The following is a 25,614-nucleotide window of genomic DNA, read 5'->3' on the forward strand; positions in this document are numbered from 1 at the left end:
AATCTTTATTAAAAATAAGGAAAAATAAAATAAGACTAAATGCCAAACAATTTTTCACCTTATCACAGTTTTCATGATGATCTGTTTTTCAGTATTATATTCACCTAATCTATTTTAAATAGTTCACTTTTTAGATAATATACCTTTTCAACAATATATGTTACATAAACTGAAGGTTATCTGCATTATTTAGTAGCTAGATAATTTACTAATTGGTATTACTATAGCACAGAAATAAAGCATTAAAACAAGGATCAAAAAAGTAGGTTCAAGTACTAACCTCTGCTATTTTCTAGCTGTGTAATCTTAGACAAGTCAACTTATTTTTTATGAATATATTTCCTTATCTATAGGATAGAAAAAAACAAACAAACAAACAAATAACAACAACAACAAAACAAATGTCTTCTACCTATCTAAAAGGACTATTGGGAGAATTAAATGAGAAGTTATATATAAAAATGATTTGTAAACCATAATATGTTAAATGTATTATATAAATGTAAACAATACAGTTAAACAAATTCTTATTTCCTTCAATCAGACCTGTTTAGACTCCCTCCCTTAAGCCCATCATGCATTATTGATATGTTCATCTAAATAATAATATAAATACATGCCAATTTCAATAAGAGATTTTTCTATTAAGTCAAGCCTTAGGGTAAGTTGATACACGTATACTTTAAGCATTATCATATATCATATCATATCATATCATATATTATTCAACATGTTGGAAATAAAATTTGCTTAACCCTGACTTGAATTTTCTTCCTTTGAGGAATCTATGTTTGGAACCAGTTAGAACAGAGCAGAGTATACTATTTTACATTATCACATCAATTGAAAAAGCACTAAAGCACCTACAATGTGTCAGGAATTGTTCTAAATGGGTGAGGTTACTAAGATAAAAATAAGAGTTTCTATGCTCAAAGAATGGGTGTGGTGGATAGAGGGCTGGGCTTAGAAGCAAAAAGACCCAAGTTTAATTCTGGCCTCCGATACTAACTGTGTGATTCTGATTTGCCATTTAATATGCTTTGCCTTAATTTGTTTTTCTGCAAAATGAGCTGGAGAAGGAAATGGCCAGTTACTCCAGTATTTTTGACAAAAAAAATCTCTCAAAATGGGATCAGAAAAAGTTGCATATGATTGAAAATGACTAAACTATAACAAAAATCCTCATTAAACTTACATTCATACGCACATGAGACTGCATTCTTTCTGTCACTTGTCTCAGAATAATTCCAGAGTTATGCCAGAGAGTTCAAAAATTTAATTTGGGCACACTTGTCCCAATGGACCAATATTTTCCAGTTGTACTGTAATTGTGGCATTTCCTCCCTCTCCAAGATTTTTTTTATTTGAAGGAATTTTATGTATTTAAGCATATGCTTCCATAAGTTTATTGTATGCAAGGTAACTTCTTGCATAAAATGAATCTGTATTTGTGTTTACTAAACAAGTTATATATCATAAAATTATCATGCAACGACAATCTAATATTAATAACTGAACACTTGTAGGAATAAAATTGTGCCACAAATACTTTCACACTACTGTAGTTTCACCTCATGAATTTGAAGGTAGTATTTTAGCATTAACTAGAGATCCAGCCTTGGAGCTAGAAAAGTTTCAGATAAGTTGCCAATATGGAAGAATTCCCCACACAAATAAAAGTGCAAGTATTTCCCACATAAATAAAAGCATAGAGCTGGATCCAAACCAACCAACCACATAAACAAACAAGAAACATTCCAAACCCATAGTGCTAATTTGAGTATCATATGAGATAATGTATTAAAATGTTTCACAAAATCTACAAGGTTATATAAATATCAATACACATGCTATATATTAAACTCCTATTATGTGCCATGAACTGTGCAAGGTCCTGAGAATACAAGAACAAAAATGAAAGACCCTGAAAGAGAATGTTTAGAGTTACTATTATTTCTACTTAACTTGAAGAACACGTGGGAAAACACATATATTTATTGCTCAAATATTGGTTTTTCAAGTATGGAAGTAAAATCTCAAATAAATATTTTTATATAATAAAATGAAGTACTTTGAACAGCAAAAATAATAACAAAAGCACAAACCTATATGGAAGAAATTAATTTTCAAATTCATTACCATTTTGTTCATTTATTTGAGCCAGAGAACTAATCAGAAACATTTGCTCTATCACAAATGGAAATATAATGAACAATAAAAGGAAATTAAAAATATTGGATTTTTAAAAATAAAAATCTTTTCATGTCAATTTTTTGTTCCTCTCTATTCTACCCCACAGAGTCTACAAAGTTAATTAAGATTTCCAAAATTCTTTTCATCTTCACATGGGAATATATGCTCCTTCACAGTGGGTGTCTGATTTAAGATCATTCTTAATTATGATACAGCATATCTCCAGCTTGATTATTTCTGGATTGATTAACCTTAAGATTAAGAGTCAGATTTTCTAAAGGCTTCATTTAGTGATAAGAAAATGACTATATTCAGAATGAGGCGGCTTATTCTTTATGGCAATAAATAGCCTATTCTATGCTGCAAGAAATATTCACTTCTGCTAAAAAAAAAATATGAAGAAATGTTGTCAAAGGCCAGTGTTCATACATATGTATTATATGTATACACATGTTTATGTTTACATATATATTATATAAAATTGAATACTTACTTTTAACCAAAATTGAAAAATAAAAACTCTATAAATGTCTTTTTGAACAATAATTATACAAATTTTTGATGCTATAAACCAGATCAATTATGATTTAATTACCACATTACTAAAAGGTTCTTTACTTTAAGAAAGTATTTGCAGCTGGTTTTCTTTAAACATAAACCTCCTGCTAGCATATTTAAGTGTTTGTTTATAGCTCAGAATTTGAGAGTACTGGGGACAGAGAAACTTTTAAATGTTACTGTATCAGAAGCTAGTTTAATCACAAAAAATTATATCGACATTGCTCTCATATAAAGGAGGCACAACTATGCATTTATTTGAATTAAATAATTCTTTTGAAGATTCAAGAACACTCAAAGAATGTAATTTTTTAAATTTTTAATTGTCCAAATTTTAATCAGTGTGTGTGTGTATTTATGTGTATATGTGTGTGTTAGAATAATAGTAGGGCCGTTCAAAATGTGATGCATAGATTTATTTTTACAGGGAATTTAACTAGTTTAATTAAATCCACAGATCAGATGAGTGCTACTCTAAATCATGCCCAATCTGATGTTTGGAATCTCACCATTTCATACATCATGAACTCAGATTTACTGTAAATTGGATATCCAACCTATATTCAACCTATATTTATAAACAGTACCATACCTGAAATGATAAAGATGAAGGGGATTAACTTAAAAATCATCTTGCCACTGTGAAGGATATTTAAATGGTTCCAGTCTTCTCATATAATTACCTATAAAAAAACAAACAACAAATTCCTTCACCTTAAATTTCATGGTGCCTACAATGTAGCTACATACTTTGTTCCCAGCTTTTTTCTCACATGATTTCCCTTCATGAACTTCATAAAATGGACTATTACTTGTTGCCTATGCTCAACATGTCATTCTTGACTTTTCCTGAATTAGTTGCAGGTCAACCACCATCTCCTTTTTCTGTTATCTTTGGAATGTATTCTCTCCTTAACCAAAACTTTCAAAATCTTCATTTTATTTGAAAAACCACCTCATGTGCCATCTCCTTCATGAAGCCTTTCATGATTAACTCACTAAAAGTTTCCTCTTTATTCTCAAATTTACCTAAAATATTCTGTGTGTCTGATTCTGAATATCTGTCTCTCTCCCTTCCTCTCTCCCTCCTTTCCTCCTCCCCTCTTTCTCTCCCTTTTTTTCCTTCCCTCTCTCCTTTTGTCCTTCTCTCTGTGTGTCTGTGTCTGTGTTTTCCTTTCTCTCTTATTTATTTCCATCATGACACTTTATCATATATTTATTTTTATATACTAAAATTTCTTCTCTTACCTAGCAAAATATAAGCCTTTTAATTATAGAGAATGTGTATATGTTTTAGAGTTTTGGCTCCTACTGTCTTTAATATATGTAGAAAGTTTTCAATTAATGCTCACTAAATTGAATTAAATAAATCAGAAAAGTGAATTATGAAAACATTGGACCACTGGTAAATCTATGATTTCACAAGTGTGGACATTCCCTTTATTGATAAATATTGCCACCATGACTTCTTGTATTCTAGACTTTTTTTCCCCTTCCATTCAAGTATCCTTCACATAGGATGTAACCAATATACTAGAGGCCTGCTTATTGGTTTCATGGGGACATAGGATATCATGTAAGTTGTCCATCTATGGTCTGTCATTTTTGTTATATAGTGTAACATTTTCTGGTTGTTCATGTCTTCAGTAATATTTTTTAACACAAATTGCTGTTGGTAATGTATTTCAGCCTACTTATGCCAATTATGTGTCTTTCCATTGCCTGCAGGATTATTTGTAATTTTAATTCTTTCCTTACATTGAAAAATAAAACTTGACTAGTCTCAGCACTTGAGCAGCATCTCATTACATTTTTTTCATGCTCTGCTTCAAATTTTCCTTCTCATAAAGCAAACAAAGAAAGAAAAGAAAAGCCTACCCTGTACATCTTTACATTTAAATTCTTTTTTTCTTTTAAAAGTGTCTACTACTGGCATCTGGGATTCAATGAAAATTTTCAAACCATAATTAAAGAAAATTAGACTCAGTGATCCAGAAAATCATTCATTTTGAAAAACAAAACATGATAGACAAAAGGAAAAGTCACTATCCAAAAATATTTTTGCTGAATTAAAAAAAATCCAAAGAACAAGGGATTAGAGGATAATTTTAAAAATACAAATTATTCATGTATGTTCACTGGGAGAAAGCTAAATATGTCTTAGAAAACAAGGAGTGTAGAAGAAAAAAATGAGTTTGATCCCAGGATATTTGGGTTCAACTCTCAATCTAACATCTATTAACTGACATTCATTAAGTATACCATCTAACCTCTGAGTATTATTTCCTTGTTTTAAAATCAGAGCCTTTGCACTGCAGGTGAGTTGTGAGAAAGGCATGACTGTGAACTATACACTATAGTAGACTTTATTTTATATTCATAGACATAAAAATAAAACAAAACAAGCAATAAAAAAACTCCTACCAAATACCATAAGCCAGCCTGAGTAGATAGGGAAATTGAGTCTGAGAGAGATCAAATGCTTTGCCCAAGGTCACAAAATTACTCAGATTATTTTGACTACAGATCCAACAATCTTTTTGCAATGCCATGCATGCTTTTAGGAGACAGGATGTAGACAAGAAATAGGGAACAAAACAAGCTTTTTTTTTGTTTTGTTTTGTTTAAATATGTGATACTGTCCAATCAAAGAGTGGAATAGAAAGCAGAAAGAAGTAGAGCAAGGGAATAGAAGTTCAGTGTTGGAAAGTTCAAGAAAATTAGTCTTGAGTTAGACAAGAGGGTATTTCTAAAGGACAGCACTCATCATGTCATAGTCCTACTTAAGAAGCCCCAGTGATTCCCTCTTGTCTTTAGGATGAAAACCAGACTTCTCTATTTGCTTTTTAAAGCTCTTGATAATCTGGCTCCAGATGACCAAAAGACTTATTGAATATTGCTCTATTTTATGCATTGTATCCTTCAGCCAAATTGATTTACTTAGTGTTATCCATATGGGACATTACATCTCTTAGTTCTAAGTCTTTTCTCAGGTTTTCCCCCATATCCAAAATGCCTTTCCTGACTTTCTTCAAAATTCATATCAAATATCACCTCCTTTGGATGTCTATCTTTCTTCCTACCTCAATTGCTAATCAGCTTGGTGCCAGAAATTACTCTGTATCCATTCCATGTCTATCATGTATTTACCTTTTGGTTAGCACTTTCCTGCTCCCATCCCTAATAGAAGCTCCTCCAGAGCAGGAACAGTTTCTTTTCTGTCTTTGTAGCCTCAGTATCTAGGGGAATGCCTGGAACATAGCAGGCACTCAGTAAATGAAGAACTTTAAAGTATAATGTCGTTATTTGTATTAATAAACTGCAAATTATCAGTAACATCATTTTTATTTTTGCAAGCAAAAACATAAACATCCCTTCTCTTTTCTGTTTTATTTACCTCTAGTCTGATAAATAAAAAGAAAGTTCTATCTGAGATGATCAATGAATAAATGAAGAGATATTTAAGTGTTTAGTATGTACAATGCCTTATACTAACTACTAGGGATGTGCATAGAAAGACAATATAATCTCTGTCCTCAAGGATCTCATATTCTTATGAGGAGATAACATATGGAAGGGTTTAACTACGAGTCAGGAAAGGACTTATGGTTCTAAGGATGTCATAGTAAAACAGATGGCAATGCATTTTCTTTAATGTCATTTTCACTGATTAAATCATATCAGTTTGGGATTATTTGTTGAATCATTTGACAGTGCCAAGGAATTTGACATTGAGAACTTTCTTTTCTGAGTCTTCAGTAGCTAAGGCTACAACATTTCTGGAAATATTTAACAAATTTCATTATTTGGGAAAAACTGGGATTATGGCTTGAAGGAATGAGCTGGAAATAAAACAAGTGGTCTGACAGGAATTACTACTCTCCTAAGGTTCTTGAATTTACCTCCCTATCAGTGGTGGTTGATCAGCAGTTGGTGATGTGGGGTAAGTGAAGAAGGTAGATCCCTTCTACACAATAATTGCTCCCTTCAGTAATGGGCAGGGGCCCAGAGATTTAGGAGGATACATAGATCTGTAAGGAACCCCTATTCTTACAGATACAGACTTGGATTATGTCTATTACAGGGGTCCTCAAACTTTTTAAATAGGGGGCCAGTTCACTGTCCCTCAGACTGTTGGAGGGCTGGACTATTGTAAAAACAAAAAACTTTGTTTTGTGGGCCTTTCAATAAAGAAACTTCATAGCCCTGGGTGAGGGGGATAATTGTCCTCAGCTACCGAATCTAGCCCTCGAGCTGTAGTTTGAGGACCCTTGCAAATTGCTTTGTGGTTTCAACTAAGCTGACTTGGCCTATAGATATTAGTAAATTGGTATTTGGATACATGAATGAATGACCATCTGAGATGAAGAAAGCATCCAGTTTGGCATTTCAGTACTGATATAATGCCAACAGTATCCCAGAAAACAAGATATCTAAAATCAGCAATACACTGAGTTTAAGTGAGAGCATTAAATACAAAGGACACAAGAAATACAAGAGAAAGATAGTGGAGATAACCTTCAGGCCATAAATATGTGGACAGCAGGAGCAAACAGATAAATGTGGCACATACCAAGCAGGGAGTTTGCTTTTAAGAGAGCTTAAAGTCACATGTTAGCTTCAGAGGTGAAAAGAAATGTGAAAAGCAACAGGACCTAAAATAACCTCCCTAAAGCAGGTCATTTGTCCACATGGTCAGTCATATCATCTCTATCATTTTATAAAGCCAAGTGCCATGTTACAGCTGCATATGAGTTCATGTACATACATTTAATAAACTAGTAATGGGGAGAAGGAAGTAAAATTAAGGAAAACGTTTTTCCCCCAAATCAATATATTTTTACAGCTTTCTTTCTTGAAACTTACATTCTTTAAAATCTATCCTTCTTAATATCTGCTTATAATATTGTACTTTCTCTTATAGGAATATAGTCATATATACAAAATTGAAATTTACAAAACATCCCTCAGTGCTAAATCTATGTTTCCTATTGTTCACTGGTATCTGTTTCATCAGTCTAACCCTTCTTTCACACCAATTTGTGGACTTTGATTTGCTATGTCAGCTCAACTTTCACAAAGGAAAGCTGATTTCAGATTTCCTTACCCCCTTTCTCTTACACCATGAATAGGCAACCAGGCTAGACTGACCAAGAGCCGATATGTAAGCTCTGTGTTAGTCATGAAAGTTTTTTTTAGAAAGGAAGCAGATTCCTAAAAGGATAAAAGTATTCACAAAGAAACACAAATTCTATTTAAGATTCTTTTGTTGTTGTTGTGTGTTTGTGTGTGTGTGTGTGTGTGTGTGTGTGTGCACGTGCATGCATATGTCATGTCTATAATGGAGAGATGAGAATCTTGGAATCAAAAGGTTTTAGAAGTATACACTCATGTTACAAAAATATTAAGTACAGTCAGGTCCAGATTAATACAAATAATGAATTCTCTGAAGTGGTCACAGGTATTTTAATTTTCACTATTTGAAGTTATAATTATGTGAAAATGATTACGGTTATAGCTTAATGAAATAATGCCATGCCAACTCAAATAATGTGATTAGGCCAAGGGATTAATTGTTTGCACTAATTGGGTGCTAGTTATATCATTGTATCTACTAGATAATTTTGCAGTTCCAAAAATTAAAAGCCTATTTATTTTCTTTCCATTTTAGATACTGTAAATGGCAAATTTATGGATTGGTCTTTTTACAGTAACTCATACCATGGTCACACATGACCATAAAAGAACTGACATCACCATATATTAAAAGGCCTAAGGAAGGACTACATTGTATTCATAGATCCACAATGCTGGACTTGTTGGAGGATTTGGCTGAAAGTGTCTCCTCACTGGAAGGTACAAGATTCATCACTGGAGGGAAACCTGAGTAAATAGTAATTACAAAATTTACAAGATCTTAAAGTTATGACACAGGATGTTTACTTAACAATTTATGATCTCTCATCCAATATATTAAAAATTCTTTCACCATAACAAGTTAAAAAGTTTGGTATATTAAAGCTTTCAAAATTGATTTTTCCTGTTAATTTGATTCAGTCAAGTAGCAAGTGTGGCATTCTGTACAAGTATCCACATTCATTTTGTCACTGAGAGCAAATGAATGACCAGGGATTTAAATTCTGCTTCAATGAGAGTGCAATATTTTTATGAAACAGGTTTTTTGTGGATAAAATGTTGAAAACATGAGATGAATTTCTTTATTAATAGTCATATAGCTAGTATTTACATAGAGCTTTAATTTTTGTAGTATTTTACAAATATTTTTATCCGTATGACAACCATATGGTGGTAGATGATATTAATGGGGATAATAATACTAATTTTACAGTCTAAAAATTGAGGCAGAGAGTGATTAAATGACATATATAGCATCACACAGGTAATAAATGGCTGAACCCAAGCATTTGAAGCTAAATTTTCTTGACTCCAGGTCCAGTATTCCATTTACTTGCACTTACGCTTAATTGCCTATTTAAAAAATACAAACAAACCTTTGAATAATGATGATGATGATGATGATTTAATAATAATGATCATAAAAGTACTTTACTTTCCATAGTGCTTTCCTTTTTCAAAGTACTTTTGTTCAAATCACATTTTATACTTGAATTACATAAGTAGCCCACTTATGACGCATACACACAAATACCATTCATTCATCTATCTGTCTGTCTGTCTGTCTCTAGGTTTGTTGTTTTGTGGTGGTTTTTTTTTTTTTTTTTTTGATACTGAGGCTTAAGTGACTTGGTTTCAGAGGCCTGAGATGAATTGTTAGATGTCACAACTAATGAATAATAAATCCATTTCTAGAACTTTGATTTTCTAACTTTTGACCATTTTAAGTTAACTAAATTCTAGTATCCTTTTAAGTTTTTAAACTTTAAAATCTCATTACTTAGCCCTCTGCATTTTTGTTTATTTATTTAAGGCCAAAAATCAAAACATTTCGCAGTTCAATGGAAATGGTGATTTGTGATTTTTAGCAAGTAAAAATCCCATAATTTATTTATCATTTCTTAAAATTGAACATAATAATATTGATTAGATGGAGGGCCATGTCTATATTTATATAGAAAGCATTTTATTACAATAGAAGTGTAATTTGAATGTTTAGTTCTTCAATATTAAGAGAGAAGCTAAAATTCTAACTTCTAAAAAAATCCTTGGAGATGTGCATGTGAATCCAGCCATTCTGGAGAACAATTTGGAACTATGCTCAAAAAGTTATCAAACTGTGCGTACCTTTTGATCCAGCAGTGTTTCTACTGGGCTTATATCCCAAAGAGATACTAAAGAAGGGAAAGGGACCTATATGTGCCAAAATGTTTTTGGCAGCCTTGTTTGTAGTGGCTAGAAGCTGGAAAATGAATGGATGCCCAGCAATTGGAGAATGGTTGAGTAAATTGTGGTATATGAGCATTATGAAATATTATTGTTCTGTAAGGAATGACCAGCAGGATGAATACAGAGAGGACTGGTGAGACTTACATGAACTGATGCTAAGTGAAATGAGCAGAACCAGGAGATCATTATATACCTCAACAATGATACTGTTTGAGGAAGTGGATCTCTTGGAAAAAGAGAGCTAATTCAGTTTCAATAGATCAAAGATGGACAGATGCAGGTACACCCAAAGAAAGAACACTGGGAAATGAATATAAACTGCTTGCATTTTTGTTTTTCTTCCTGGGTTATTTATACCTTCTGAATTCAATTCTCCCTGTGCAACAAGAAAAACTGTTTGGTTCTGCACACATATATTGTATCTAGGATATACTGTAACCTATTCAACATGTAAAGGACTGCTTGCCATCTGGGGGAGGGGGTGGAGGGAGGAAGGGAGGGGAAAAATCAGAACAGAAGTGAATACAAGGGATAATGCTGTAAAAAATTACCCTGGTATGGGTTCTATCAATAAAAAGTTATTTAAAAAAAGAGAGAGAGATGTGCACGTGAACTTGGAAATTCAGACAAGATTAATATGCAACTAGAACTCTCCAGAAAAATAAATATATAGCGATCATATTACTCATCACTTATTATGTTAAAGTCTCTTGTCAATGTCTTGAAATGAAAAAAAAAATAAAATGTATACAAATCATGCCCACCTTCTCTGAATTATTTACTGTTCCACTTTCTACTAATCCTGAACCTTAGAGGAATCTTTATCAAAAGTCTTTTATAGGATATAACACTGTATGTATCCATTATGACTAAACAATGAATAAATGAAAAAGCATTTATTATGTCCTTACTATACAAAAGCTAGGGGCATCTGAGTAGATCAAGGGATAAAACAGTGAGCTTGAAATTAGGAAGATTCATTTTCATGGTTCCAAATGTGGCCATGTGATCCTAGGCAAGTCACTTAACCTTCTTTGCCTCATTTTCCTCACCTGTAAAATGAGTTGGAGAAGGAATGGCAAACTCCAGTATCTTTGTCAAGAAATCCCAAAATGGAGATGCTGTTCAGTCATTTCAGTTGTGTCTTATTTGGGGTATTCTTGACAAAGATACTGGAATTACTTATTATTTCTTTCTCCAGTTCATTTTACAGATGAGGAAAATGAGGCAGAGTTAAGTGACTTGTCCAGGGTCACTTAGTAATTGTCTGAACCTAGATAAGGAGTATAAAAATACAGTTCAAATCTCTTCATCAAATTCAAAGAAACATGTTCATATAAAATTTAAAAAAAAGTATATTAACACCTTTAACTTGAATCTAGCTCTTTTGAAGAGAAGCTAAAAGCTGTTTTCTAAAAGTCTTTGATATCTTTGGGTTGTCCAAAGACCAATTAAACTTTTCTAGACTGAAAAATAATGAATTTGTTTTTAGTTTGCTTTTTCTAAATATCCAGATTGATAAAAGGATCTATATAAGGAGAAATAAGAAAAAAAATCACAAAATGTGAAGTGAAAGCAAGGCATCAGAAATCTCTTTCTATAGAATTTGAAAAGAAAATCATTCTACTAAAATTACTGGCACTGGTTTGATGCTGAAGAATTCTGAGCCAAGTTTCAGAAAATTCAGTACAGTCACCAAAAAGAATTGAGTCACAATAGAAAGCCAAAAAATTTCCCACATTGTACATGAAACAATGGTAACCCACTGAGGCAATGTTTGAAAAAAAAAAACAGTCTTGGTAACCACTGGGGAGTGGATCACCCATGACCTAGTAATAAGATCTGATGCTTGGAATAAGCTTTCTTTATCCAGGAGAGTTCTTGCAGAACTAAATTTGACTCTAGAATGTTCACTTGTCACCAGTCACAATACACAGTGTTCCAGATAGCAGCTCTCCTATTCAACTCACACCTATCATTTGTAGGCTTCAGTTACTTCAGGTCAGTCACAATGATTGATGAGATTATGAGATGTGATCATGGCTGAACCAAGCTGTCAGATATTCTTTTAGAGATGACCATGTTTGAAGTTGATTTTGGGGGAACTGTTAAGTAATTTCTTCTTGGAATATTTTTTTATAATACTCTAAGTGTCTGGCCTGAATTTGTTATGGATTTCAAAGTGCTCGTTGGTACTTTTAGAGTCAGTGTGTTAGTATATGTGTATCAGAATCTTTGCATTTGGGTAAACATTATTGAAAAATAAAAAGTGCACTTCACAATGCTGAAACTGCTAATTCTGGACAGAATTCATCCTACAGCTTAAATCTTTGGGACATTAAATTCTCCCCTTCATGGGTCCAAAAAGATATAGCAGAAATAATGCATAAAAGAGACAAGTCTGAGATCACACCATTTTCTTTTTAACAAAGAGAAGTATCTTGATCATTCTGTCTAATAATCAAAGACAAACTAGCAAAGAAAAACAGAAAAAAACTGAAGTCTTTCTTTGGGGGAGGAGCTGGGTGTGTTACCGAGCTTCCTCTACAGACTGCGGGTGGCAGCAGTGAGGCACTAGCCCTACTGTGCTGCGCCTGCGCTCTGAGATCCCAGAGCGTGCTGAGTCACTGTGGGGGGAGGGCGGGGAAGGGGGAGCGGCCAGGTCCTGAGAGATTCCAGCTGTTTGGGGTTGTATTCTTCACCCCCGGTGTTTTTAGCTTCTCTGCTGGGCTGCTGACTTGCTGCCAGAGCAAAGTATTTAATCCTGTAGCGAAGCTCTCCCCGCAGAGACGGCTGCGATCACTCCCCACCCCCTCTCCAGTCTGCTCCCGTGCTCTCACTGCCGCTGCCCGCTGCCTGCGCCCGATCTAAAACCGTCCCAGCCCTCCAGTAAAGACAGACCTTTCTTGGTGAATCTCAAGGATGGCTTCTCTTGGTAACTATTTGTGGTTTTTTTTTTCAGTCAAACATTAATTCAGAGGCTTGTAATGATATGGATAGTGAGAGAAAGCGTGGAGCTACACAGCTGTGTGCCTCCTCTCCACCATCTTAACCGGAAGTTTTTTCTGTTTTTCTTTGCTAGTTTGCTAGTTTGTCTTTGATTATTAGACAGAATGAGCAAGAAACTGAAGAGGTCTTTAACCCTTGACAACTTCTATACAGATAGAGAGCAGACTCTAAATCCTGAGGAGACTAAAAACAGACAATCCCCAGGTGAATCCCCAAAGGAGGAGATCATCTGTTCCTCAGCACAGATGAACCTCATAGAAGTAATTAAAAAGGCTCTCACAAGGGAGCTAGAAGAAAAATGGGAAAAGGAGAGGGAGGGTTGGCAAAAGAGCCTGGAGAAGTCAGTTAAAGAGAGAGTGGATAAAGAAGTAAAATCCTTGAAAAATAGGATTGGTGAACTGGAAAACAAAATTGGGGAAATGGAAAAAAATTCCACAGAACAAAAGAACTCAATGGGACAATTAGAAAAAGATTTTTAAAAAGTGAGTGAAGAAAATACTTCACTGAAAATCAGAATTGAACAATTGGAATTGAATGACTCGAGGAGACAAGAAGAATCAGTCAAGAAAATCCAAAAAAATCAAACAATGGAAAAGAATGTGAAATACCTTCTGGGGAAGACAACAGACCTGGAAAACAGATCCAGGAGAGACAATCTGAGAATCATTGGACTTCCAGAAAAACATGATGAAAAAAAGAGCCTGGACACTATTTTCCAGGAAATTATCAAAGAGAACTGCCCAGAAGTCATAGGAACAGAAGAAAAAATAAACATTGAAAGGATTCATCGATCACCCACTGAAAGGGATCCTAAAATCAAAACACCAAGGAATATAGTGGCCAAATGCCAGAACCCTCAGACGAAGGAAAAAATATTGCAAGCAGCTAGAAAAACCCAATTCAAGTATCAAGGAGCCACAATAAGGATCACCAGGATCTGGCAGCATCCACATTAAAAGATCGAAGGGCCTGGAATATGATATTCCGAAAGGCTAAGGAACTTGGTATGCAACCAAAAATAACTTACCCAGCAAGAATGAGCATCTTTTTCCAGGGAAGAAGATGGACATTCAACGAAGTAAGCGAATTTCATCTATTTCTGATGAAAAAGCCAGAACTTAACAAAAAGTTTGATCTACAAATATAGAACTCAAGAGAAATCTAAAAAGGTAAAGATTAATCTTGGGAACTATATTTCGACTATATAGATATATAAGGAATACATGTATACCTTGTTCTAGAAATTGATGTGGAAAGGACATTGTACCAGAAAAAGGGTAAAGTGGGGGTAGTACATCTCATGAAGAGGCATAGGAAACCTATTATACCTGAGAGAAAGAATGTAGGGGGATGAATATAGGGGGTATCTTACTGCCTTCAGAATTGGCTTTAAGTGAAAAATCTTAAGACATATTCAATCTATGGTGAAACTTCTCCCACCTCATTGAAAAGTGAGAAGGGAAAAGTGAAAAGGGAAGGAATAAGCTAAGCGGAAGGGAATACGGAAACTGGGAGGGAAAGGGGTAAGATAGGGGGAGGAACTCTAAGGCGGGGGGAGGGATACTAAAAAGGGAGAGCTGTGAGAAGCAAGTGGTGCTCACAAGCTTAATACTGGGAAGGGGGGAAAGGGGAAAGAAGGGAGAAAAGCATAAACCGGGGTTAACAAGATGGCAAGTAATACAGAATTGGTCATTCTAACCATAAATGTGAACGGGGTAAACTCCCCCATAAAGAGGAAGCGGTTAGCAGAATGGATTAAAAGCCAGAATCCTACAATATATTGTTTACAGGAAACACACCTGAAGCGGGGAGATACATGCAGGTTAAAGGTAAAAGGTTGGAGCAAAATCTACTATGCTTCAGGTGAAGTCAAAAAAGCAGGGGTAGCCATCCTGATCTCAGATCAAGCTAAAGCAAAAATTGATCTAATTAAAAGAGATAAGGAAGGGCACTATATCTTGCTAAAGGGTAGCATGGATAATGAAGCACTATCTATATTAAACATATATGCACCAAGTGGTGTAGCATCTAAATTCTTAAAAGAGAAATTAAGAGAGCTGCAAGAAGAAATAGACAGTAAAACTATAATAGTGGGAGATCTTAACCTTGCACTCTCAGAATTAGATAAATCAAACCAGAAAATAAATAAGAAAGAAGTCAAAGAGGTAAATAGAATACTAGAAAAGTTAGATATGATAGATCTCTGGAGAAAATGTAATGGAGACAGAAAGGAATACACTTTCTTTTCAGCAGTTCATGGAACCTATACAAAAATTGACCATATATTAGGACATAAAAACCTCAAACTCGAATGCAGTAAGGCAGAAATAGTAAATGCCTCCTTTTTAGACCACAATGCAATGAAAATTACATTCAACAAAAAACCAGGGGGAAGTAGACCAAAAAATAATTGGAAACTAAATAATCTCATACTAAAGAATGATTGGGTGAAACAGCAAATCATAGACATAATTAATAACTTCACCCAAGAAAACGATAATAATGAGACATCATACCAAAATGTATGGGATGCAGCCAAAGCAGTAATAAGGGGAAATTTCATATCTCTAGAAGCCTATTTGTATAAAATAGAGAAAGAGAAGGTCAATGAATTGGGTTCGCAACTAAAAATGCTAGAAAAGGAACAAATTAAAAACCCCCAGTCAAACACTAAACTTGAAATTCTAAAAATAAAAGGAGAGATCAATAAAATTGAAAGTAAAAAAACTATTGAATTAATTAATAAAACGAAGAGTTGGTTCTATGAAAAAACCAACAAAATAGACAAACCCTTAGTAAATCTGATTTAAAAAAGGAAAGAGGAAAATCAAATTGTTAGTCTTAAAAATGAAAAGGGAGAACTCACCACTAACAAAGAGGAAATTAGAGCAATAATTAGGAGTTACTTTGCCCAACTTTATGCCAATAAATTCAACAACTTAAATGAAATAGAAAAATACCTCCAAAAATATAGCTTGCCCAAACTAACAGAGGAAGAAGTAAATATCCTAAACAGTCCCATCTCAGAAAAAGAAATAGAACAAACTATCAATCAACTCCCTAAGAAAAAATCCCCAGGACCAGATGGATTTACATATGAATTCTACCAAACATTTAAAGAACAATTAACTCCAATGCTAAATAAACTATTTGAAAAAATAGGGATCAAAGGAGTCCTACCAAACTCCTTTTATGACACAGACATGGTACTGATACCTAAACCAGGTAGGCTGAAAACAGAGAAAGAAAATTATAGACCAATCTCCCTAATGAATATTGATGCTAAAATCTTAAATAAAATATTAGCAAAAAGATTACAGAAAATCGTCACCAGGATAATACACTATGACCAAGTAGGATTTATACCAGGAATGCAGGGCTGGTTCAATATTAGGAAAACTATTAACATAATTGACTATATCAATAACCAAACAAACAAAAACCATATGATCATCTCAATAGATGCAGAAAAAGCATTTGATAAAATCCAACATCCATTCCTAATAAAAACACTTGAGAGCATAGGAATAAATGGACTTTTCCTTAAAATAGTCAGGAGCATATATTTAAAACCATCAGTAAGCATCATATGCAATGGGGAAAAACTGGAACCTTTCCCAGTAAGATCTGGAGTGAAGCAAGGTTGCCCACTATCACCATTATTATTTAATATCGTATTAGAAACACTAACCTCGGCAATAAGAGTCGAGAAAGAAATTAAAGGAATTAGAGTAGGCAATGAGGAAACCAAACTATCACTCTTTGCAGATGATATGATGGTATACCTAGAGAACCCCAGAGATTCTACTAAAAAGCTATTAGAAATAATTCATCATTTTAGCAAAGTAGCTGGCTACAAAATAAATCCCCATAAATCCTCAACATTTTTATACATCACCAACAAAACCCAACAACAAGAGATACAAAGAGAAATTCCATTCAGAATAACTGTTGATACCATAAAATATTTGGGAATCTATCTACCAAAGGAAAGTCAGGAATTATATGAGCAAAACTATAAAAAAGTCTCCACACAAATAAAGTCAGACTTAAATAATTGGAAAAATATTAAGTGCTCTTGGATCGGCCGAGCAAACATAATAAAGATGACAATCCTCCCTAAACTAATCTATTTATTTAGTGCTATACCAATCAGACTTCCAAGAAAATATTTTAATGATCTAGAAAAAATAACAACAAAATTCATATGGAACAATAAAAAGTCGAGAATCTCAAGGGAATTAAAGAAAAAAAAAATCAAATGAAGGTGGCCTAGCTGTACCTGATCTAAAATTATATTATAAAGCAGCAGTCACCAAAACCATTTGGTATTGGCTAAGAAATAGATTAGTGGATCAGTGGAAAAGGTTAGGTTCACAAGACAGAATAGTCAACTATAGCAATCTAGTGGTTGACAAACCCAAAGCCCCTAACTTCTGGGAAAAGAATTCATTATTTGATAAAAACTGCTGGGATAATTGGAAATTAGTATGGCAGAAATTAGGCATGGACCCACCCTTAACACCATATACCAAGATAAGATCAAAATGGGTCCATGACCTAGGCATAAAGAATGAGATTATAAATAAATTAGAGGAACATAGAATAGTTTATCTCTCAGACTTGTGGAGGAGAAAGAAATTTGTGACCAAAGATGAACTAGAGACCATTACTGATCACAAAATAGAAAATTTTGATTACTTCAAATTAAAAAGCCTTTGTACAAACAAAACTAATGCAAACAAGATTAGAAGGGAAGCAACAAACTGGGAAAACATCTTCACAGTTAAAGGTTCTGATAAAGGCCTCATTTCCAAAATATATAGAGAACTGACTCAAATTTATAAGAAATCAAGCCATTCTCCAATTGATAAATGGTCAAAGGATATGAACAGACAATTTTCAGAGGATGAAATTGAAATTATTACCACTCATATGAAAGAGTGTTCCAAATCATTATTGATCAGAGAAATGCAAATTAAGACAACTCTGAGATACCACTACACACCTGTCAGATTGGCTAAGATGACAGGAAAAAATAATGATGAATGTTGGAGGGAATGCAGGAAAACTGGGACACTAATGCATTGTTGGTGGAGTTGTGAATGAATCCAACCATTCTGGAGAGCAATCTGGAATTATGCCCAAAAAGTTATCAAATTGTGCATACCCTTTGATCCAGCAGTGTTTCTATTGGGCTTATATCCCAAAGAAATACTAAAGAAGGGAAAGGGACCTGTATGTGCCAAAATGTTTGTAGCAGCCCTATTTGTAGTGGCTAGAAACTGGAAAATGAATGGATGCCCATCAATTGGAGAATGGCTGGGTAAATTGTGGTATATGAATGTTATGGAATATTATTGTTCTGTAAGAAATGACCAGCAGGATGAATACAGAGAGGACTGGCGAGACTTACATGAACTGATGCTAAGTGAAATGAGCAGAACCAGGAGATCATTATACACTTCGACAACGATATTGTATGAGGACATATTTTGATGGAAGTGGATTTCTTTGACAAAGAGACCTGAGTTTCAATTGATAAATGACGGACAAAAGCAGCTACACCCAAAGAAAAAACACTGGGAAACGAATGTGAACTATCTACATTTTTGTTTTTCTTCCCGGGTTATTTATACCTTCTGAATCCAATTCTCCCTATGCAACAAGAGAACTGTTCGGTTCTGCAAACATATATTGTATCTAGGATATACTGCAACATATCCAACATATAAAGGACTGCTTGCCATCTAGGGGAGGGGGTGGAGGGAGGGAGGGGAAAAAAATTGGAACAGAAACCAGTGCAAAGGATAATGTTGTAAAAAAATAAAATTACCCTGGGATGGATTCTGTCAATATAAAGTAATTATTAAATAAAAATTTTAAAAAAAGTATCATGGCATTATAAATAGCAGATGCTTAATGAATATTTGATGATAATAAAAATAAAGAAATGAAGTATGTTCACAAGACATAAGTATTTATATATTGAATAGATTTGTTGGCTAAAAATAATCACAAACCATGATCATTGTGTAAATTGCAGCCCAGTTACACATATGATATGTTTTGCATTTCAGTCAACCAAAAAACTGACTGAAACTAATTCTCTTCATTCCCAGGTACATTACTGAATACTGTACTTTTCAAATAAAGAGCTGAATTCCCAAATCTCCTTTACTATTTTGACATACTTGTCATTGTTACTTTAAATTTCTTTATTTTGTCTGTACTAAAATCAGTTTTTCGGTTTGCATTGCACATTAGTCTCAGGTCAGATTCTTTAAATGGTTGACAAAGTCTAGTGCTGGGGGTCAAGCTTGTTTCTCTTTTTTAGTTGCAGTGTTATTTCAAATAAATGAGTAGAAATATTTTCTCCAAAACTTCTCACTTGATAAAAGCATAAGTATAATTCAAGGGGGGAAAAATCTACCATAAAATAAAATTCACTTCCTAGCAGTGTCATTCTAAACTGAAGTGGGTGGATGTAAAAGATTGTAGAAGCCTTGAAAGAATTCTGGAAATCTTCCCTGGAGATCTTAAAAGAAAGTGAGTTTTTAACAGGCCATAATAACTTAGAATATTTCTGTCTGTAATGGACAAGATACCTATCCTCTTAATAATATTTCTAGATTTATGATTATACTAATTTTTCTACAGAAGTGACCTTATCTTTTTTTAGCATATCTTATGCAAATGAAATCCTATTGAGTTTTCCATCTTTTTACTGAATATCTAAATAAAACTTATCTGCATACTTACAATCTACTTTATCTAAAATGATATACAAAGCAAGTATAAATTATCTAAACTCTTTATCTACCCCAACACCTGACAGAGTACTGTGCACACTGAAGGTCTGTTGAATGACTATATTGTTGTACTTTAAATAACACCTAGCACATAAATACAAATTAGGTCAATGGACCTATCATTTTGGTTGCCTTTGAAAGCTTGATACTTGTCACTATAGAATCACAGGACATCAGGGCTATAAGGAAAACTGTAGAACATTTACTTTTGAACATTTGATTTTGTATTGGGGAAAAATTAGGACAAGATGGTTAAGTGACTTGCCAAGGTCATACATACTGGAAAGTTAAAGAGCTCATGCTTGCTGAGGGTAACTCTAATACTCTTTTCACCTTGCCAAGGATTACTTTTCCATTCAATCATTAGGGATAGTGTTTTTGAGGGTCTAGTTTACCTAAGATCCTTCTAAGAGATAAGAGTTGAAAGAGTAGGCCATCCACATCAACTGACTTTGATCTTTAACCAAGCATGTATTATTGGAAACATTACCCTCTCTGTATGCCATCATACAAAAAAAAGGGAAAAGAACTTACATGTGCAAAAATGTTTGTAGCAGCCTTTTTTGTAGTGTCAAGGAATTGGAAATTGAGTGGATGTCCATTGGCTGAGGAATGGCTGAATGAATTATGATATATGAATGTTATGGAATATTATTGGTCCATAAGAAATGATCATCAGGATGATTTCAGAAAGGTCTGGAGAGACTTATATGAACTAATGCTAAGTGAAGTGAGTAGAAGGGTGAGAGCATTGTACACAGCAACAAGAAGATTATGTGATGATCAACTATGATGGACATAGCTATTTTCAGCAATGAGGTAATTCAGGCCAATTTCAATTGATTTGTGATAGAGAGCCATCTTCATTCAGAAAGAGAACTGGGACTGAATGTGGAGCACAACCTAGTATTTTCACCTTTTTTGTTGTTTGCCTACTTTTTTCTTTCTCATTTTTTTTCTTTTTGATCTGATTTTTCTTGTGCAGCATAATAAATCTTGAGATACTTATAGAAGAATTGAACATCTTTAGTATATATTGAATTACTTGCTGTTGAGGGGTGGAGGTGGGGGGAAGGGAGGGAGAAAAATTTGAATAAGAGGTTTTGCAAGGATGAATATTGAAAGCTATCTTTGTATGTATTTTGAGAATAAAAAGCTATTTTTTTAAAGGAAATATTACTCTCTCTGATCTGGACACATTCTATTGTATTCATCATGAGAGGCATTTAAGTGACCATAGTTAATAGAGTTTTGGAATCTGGAAGACTTGAATTTAGAACTTTCCTCAGATTCTTAGAAACTATAAGACTCAGCATGTCACATAACCTTTATCTTTTTCAATTTTCTTATCTTTAAAATGGTGATTCTAAGGTTGTTGTGAGATAAAAATGAGATATTTGTAAAATACTTAGCACAGTATCAGACACATAATAAACACTATATAAATATTGTTACTGTTTCTAGTATTAGTATTCTTATATTGCTTTAGGGACCTATAAATAGTTTTAGTATGAAATTTTAGGGGAAAATAAAGTGAATACACACATATGTATGAGGGGAGGGAGGAAGGGAGGGAAGGAAGAAGGAAGAGAGAGAGAAAAGAAGGAAGGGAGGCACAGAGAGAAAAGAGAGAGAGAGAGAGAGAGAGAGAGAGAGAGAGAGAGAGAGAGAGAGAGAGAGACCTTCTTTATAAAAGTCATTGTGATATACTGAAAAGAATGCTGGGTTTGGGAGTCAGGGAAGACCAGGTGGGATACTACTTCTCCCACTCATTGCCATAGGTAAATAAATTTCTTAATGTCTCAGCCTCAGTTTCTTCATCTGCCATATTATATACTTTACTGGTTTTCTGGGAGAATGAGATGTTACAATATGTGCAAAAATGTTTTGCAAATCTATAAGTACTAGAAAAAGTATCAATTGTAGTTATCACCATAATCACTGCTACTGTTACAAGTGCAGGGCCAGAAATTAAAGCACTAAAAAGTTTGATTGTTCCCATCTGCTACCATGAATGAACAGAATTTCAACATTGGCAGAAACCCAAAAGTACCTATTTCTACCTCATTCTGCCAGCAATAATATTCAGTAAGAATCCCTTTCAATGACTCATTGCAGTGGGGAGATGAGTGTAAGGCTTTGAAGGCTATACCAATGGAGTACAGACTGTCCTCTGGAAAGATTTACAGTATAATACTAAGGATAGTCTATTACCTCTGAACCAGTATAATTCTGTGAGGTTCATCACCAGAAGGTTCATTATGAAGTGATAATGATGATGATGATGATGATGATAACAAGGATGACAATGATGATGGTGATGGTAATGATAGGGATGATGAATAGCAGTAGCAGTCATGGACTCTGAAAAACAATCTAATTTTATGAAAGAACTGAAACTATAGATCACAAATATAAAGCTCTTTGACATATTAGAGGTCATCAACTCTAGTCTCATTTTATATATGATGAATATGAAACCTAGAGAAATTAAATAATTTTTCCAGTCATATGCTTAATGTGTATCTAAGGTAAGATTTGAATCCAGGTCTTCCCAACTCAAAGTCCAGTCTCCTTGTCCACCAGATCACATTGTCATAAATGGAGGAAGAATTCACACAGTTAAAACCAAAGATTCCTAAGGTTTTGAGTATCCCAAATGTGTATATGAGACTCCTAGGATTTTTATGATCCTAAAATGACATTGATTTACTGCCCTAGATTAGAACAAAACAAAATTTTTGTCATTATGGCTGTGCTGCTGCTGTTGTCCTTGTCAATGTAGTTAACTCTGTGTGTGTGTGTGTGTGTGTGTGTGTGTGGTGTGTGTGTGTGTGTGTGTGTGTGTGTGTGTGTGTGTGTGACTATATGGGTGTGTACTCAGGATATTTATCTTTTAAATAAGTATTGCAATGGGAGTTTAAATTGAAAATAAAAATCCAAGTGAAAGTAGACTACCTGAGATTGACTTTGAAGGGATAAAAAATTAAACTTGTATTTTAAGTCCTGGCCAAGGAATTTCTGTACACTGAGATATGTGCTTAATACAATTGGGCCAACAAACAAAGTAGGCCTTTGAAAGCTATAGGTTATATATTTCCATTCTGAACTGTCAGATCAATCAAGAGAAGCACCACTGCTGAGACAGAAATGTCTCTAGCATAACAAATCAGTTCACAATATTTTCTTAGTCTAGGTGAGCAAGAGTAAATCACTGTTCCAAAAGCCCACCTTTCTGATTAGCGTAAACAAAGACTAAAACAATCTTTTATTCTTAGGAATTATGTCCTAATACCTAAATATGATTGGAACAAAAGATAAAAAGAGACATTCACCACAGTAATACCATATGTCTCTATCCTGTACCTATAAAGGAAGGTTTATACATGGTTCTGCAGTCATTGTGAAATGTGATAAATTCATCATAAAATCATTTCAATTTGAAGAAGAGAATATTAAAGTAGCAAATATAAAAATTACATGGATAGAGTGTTCTTGGCTAGAGCACTTTTTAGTTTTATATCTTTAATTCTATCAATAATTTCACCTGAGACAATGCTATTTCCTCTTCTTTTCACTCAGATAGAACAGTAAAGCTGTGTAAGTCCTAAGGTTCCAGAAAACAAAAAGTAAAGAAAAATGCAAGTACTTTCTGATGTCAAAATGAAGGTCTTAAGTTTGCACAAGATCATTGCTAGATCTTGAAGAGTCTTGTGGCAAGGTCATTTTCTGTTTGAAGAAATTGCCTCAGGCAAAAAATGCACACTGTACAGTATTTAGTTAAAATATATAAGGAACAACAGGGACAGTTGTAATGTGTAAATTACCAATGATATAATGTCATTTTGAAAAGATATGATTTGCATCATATTTGGAGGTCAGAACCCTAGCATTCTGCCAAATTAAGATGAGAAGGAAGCAATACCACAAAAGCCAGAATGAGGAGTGGTAGATAGATATTGCAAAGAAACAAATTCAAGAGTTCCAGGGGTGGAGCCAAAATTGTGGAGTAAAGTTAGGAAGCTGCTGGAGCTCTCCCAGCTTCCCTCCAAAATCACATGAAACCAATCCTCTGAACAGAGTCTGATGGAATGAAACCACTCTCCAGCTCAAGATAGATTGAAAAAAAACCTCAAGAAAGATCGTTCTTACTGGGTTGAAAAGGGTGTTCAGTGCAGGGTCAGATAGATTCTGAGAAAGCTAATAAGAGGAACTTAATCACAGCAAATCAGCAACTAAAACCTTCAGACCTGTCTTAGTGGAGGAGCAAAGCGGGGGAGCGGCAGCTTCCAGTCCCAACTCAGAAAGCAAACTCTGGGAAATAAGGCCGTTTCCTGAAAAGAGCAGGCAAAACTACCCACTACATATACAAGGGTCCCCTGTGCCCAAAATCAAAGCTCAGAGCTGCATGAGAAGCCTGGGACAGTGCCACCTTTATATCAGGAGTAGAGCTCCACCTTAAAAGTGGGGAAAAAAATGACATACCAAAAGAAAAGAAAAGGAAAGGAGCAAGGAACAGAAAATAACCTTTATCACAGAAAGCTACTGATAGTGACAGGGCAGACCAAAACAAGAACTCAGATGAGAACAGAATATTCACATTGGAGATCTCCAAGAGATTTCTTGGTCTCAAGCCTGTAGAAGCTTTTTGGAAATGGTCATAAAAGACTTCAAAAGGCAAATAACAGAGGTAGAAAAAAAAAGAGAAAAGAAATGAGAAGTATGTATGAAAGAGTGAACAGTTTAAAAAAGGAAAGAAAAAAAATTATCTGAAGAAAACTACTTAAACAATAGATTAAATCAAATGAAAAAAGAGATACAAAAGATAACTGAAGAAAATCACATATTAAAAACTAGAACAGGGAAAATGGAACTAATGACTTTGTAACACAGCAAGAATCAATAAAACAAATTAAAAAGAATGAAAAAAATGGAAGAAAATGTGAAATACCTCACTGACAAAACAGCCCACCTGGAAAACAGATCCAGAAGAGACAATTTTAAAAATTATTGACCTAGCTGAAAGCCATCACCAAAAAAAAAAAAAAAAAAAAAAAAAAAGAGCCTGGATAGCATTCTATAAGAAATGATTAAGGAAAAATATCCTAATATTCTAGAAACAGAGGGGGAAATACTCATTGAAAAAAATCCATCCATCCATTACCTTTGGAAAGAGATCCCACAAAGAAAACCCTAAGGAATATTGTTGTGAAACTCCAAAACTATAATCTCAAGGAAAAAATACTGCAAGCTGCCAGACAAACAGAAAATTTAATCTACAAACACAGGACTCAAGAGAATTATAGAAAAGTAAATGGGGGGGGTGAATGTGTGTGTGTGTGTGTGTGTATGTATACACACACACACACACACACACATATACATATATACTGTTTACATCCCTAGATGGGAAAACATGTGTAACACTTAAATGTATCTGACACTGGGGCAGACAAAATAGGGCATCACATGAACTGAAAGTGTGATTGTGAATGGACTCTGATGTGATGACATCAAAGAAAAAGGCATTAAGCAGTGGGAAAAGATCTATACTGGAAAAGAGGAAAGGGAAGGTATAATGGAACCATTAGTTCACACCAAGAGACTCAAAAACCTATTACAATCAAGGAAAAAGAGGGAGGAGTTATCTGAAGCTTGGTTTCATCAGTTTTGGCTC

The 25,614-nt window shown here is 34.2% G+C and overlaps 1 protein-coding gene across 1 annotated transcript in view; it reads right to left on the reverse strand.

Annotated features, from left to right (window-relative positions):
* Positions 1-3,343: 3,343 nt before the first annotated feature.
* The window catches only part of LOC127557298 (circumsporozoite protein-like), an 88,206-nt gene continuing 65,935 nt past the window's right edge, over positions 3,344-25,614 (reverse strand). Inside the window, exon 3 of the mRNA XM_051990669.1 lies at positions 3,344-3,434. Within this exon, the coding sequence (XP_051846629.1) occupies positions 3,431-3,434 (4 nt within the window). The 3' untranslated portion in view covers positions 3,344-3,430. The remainder of the gene's footprint in view (positions 3,435-25,614) is intronic.

Source organism: Antechinus flavipes, chromosome 3 (genome assembly GCF_016432865.1).
Source record: "Antechinus flavipes isolate AdamAnt ecotype Samford, QLD, Australia chromosome 3, AdamAnt_v2, whole genome shotgun sequence".
Classification (NCBI taxonomy): domain Eukaryota; kingdom Metazoa; phylum Chordata; class Mammalia; order Dasyuromorphia; family Dasyuridae; genus Antechinus; species Antechinus flavipes.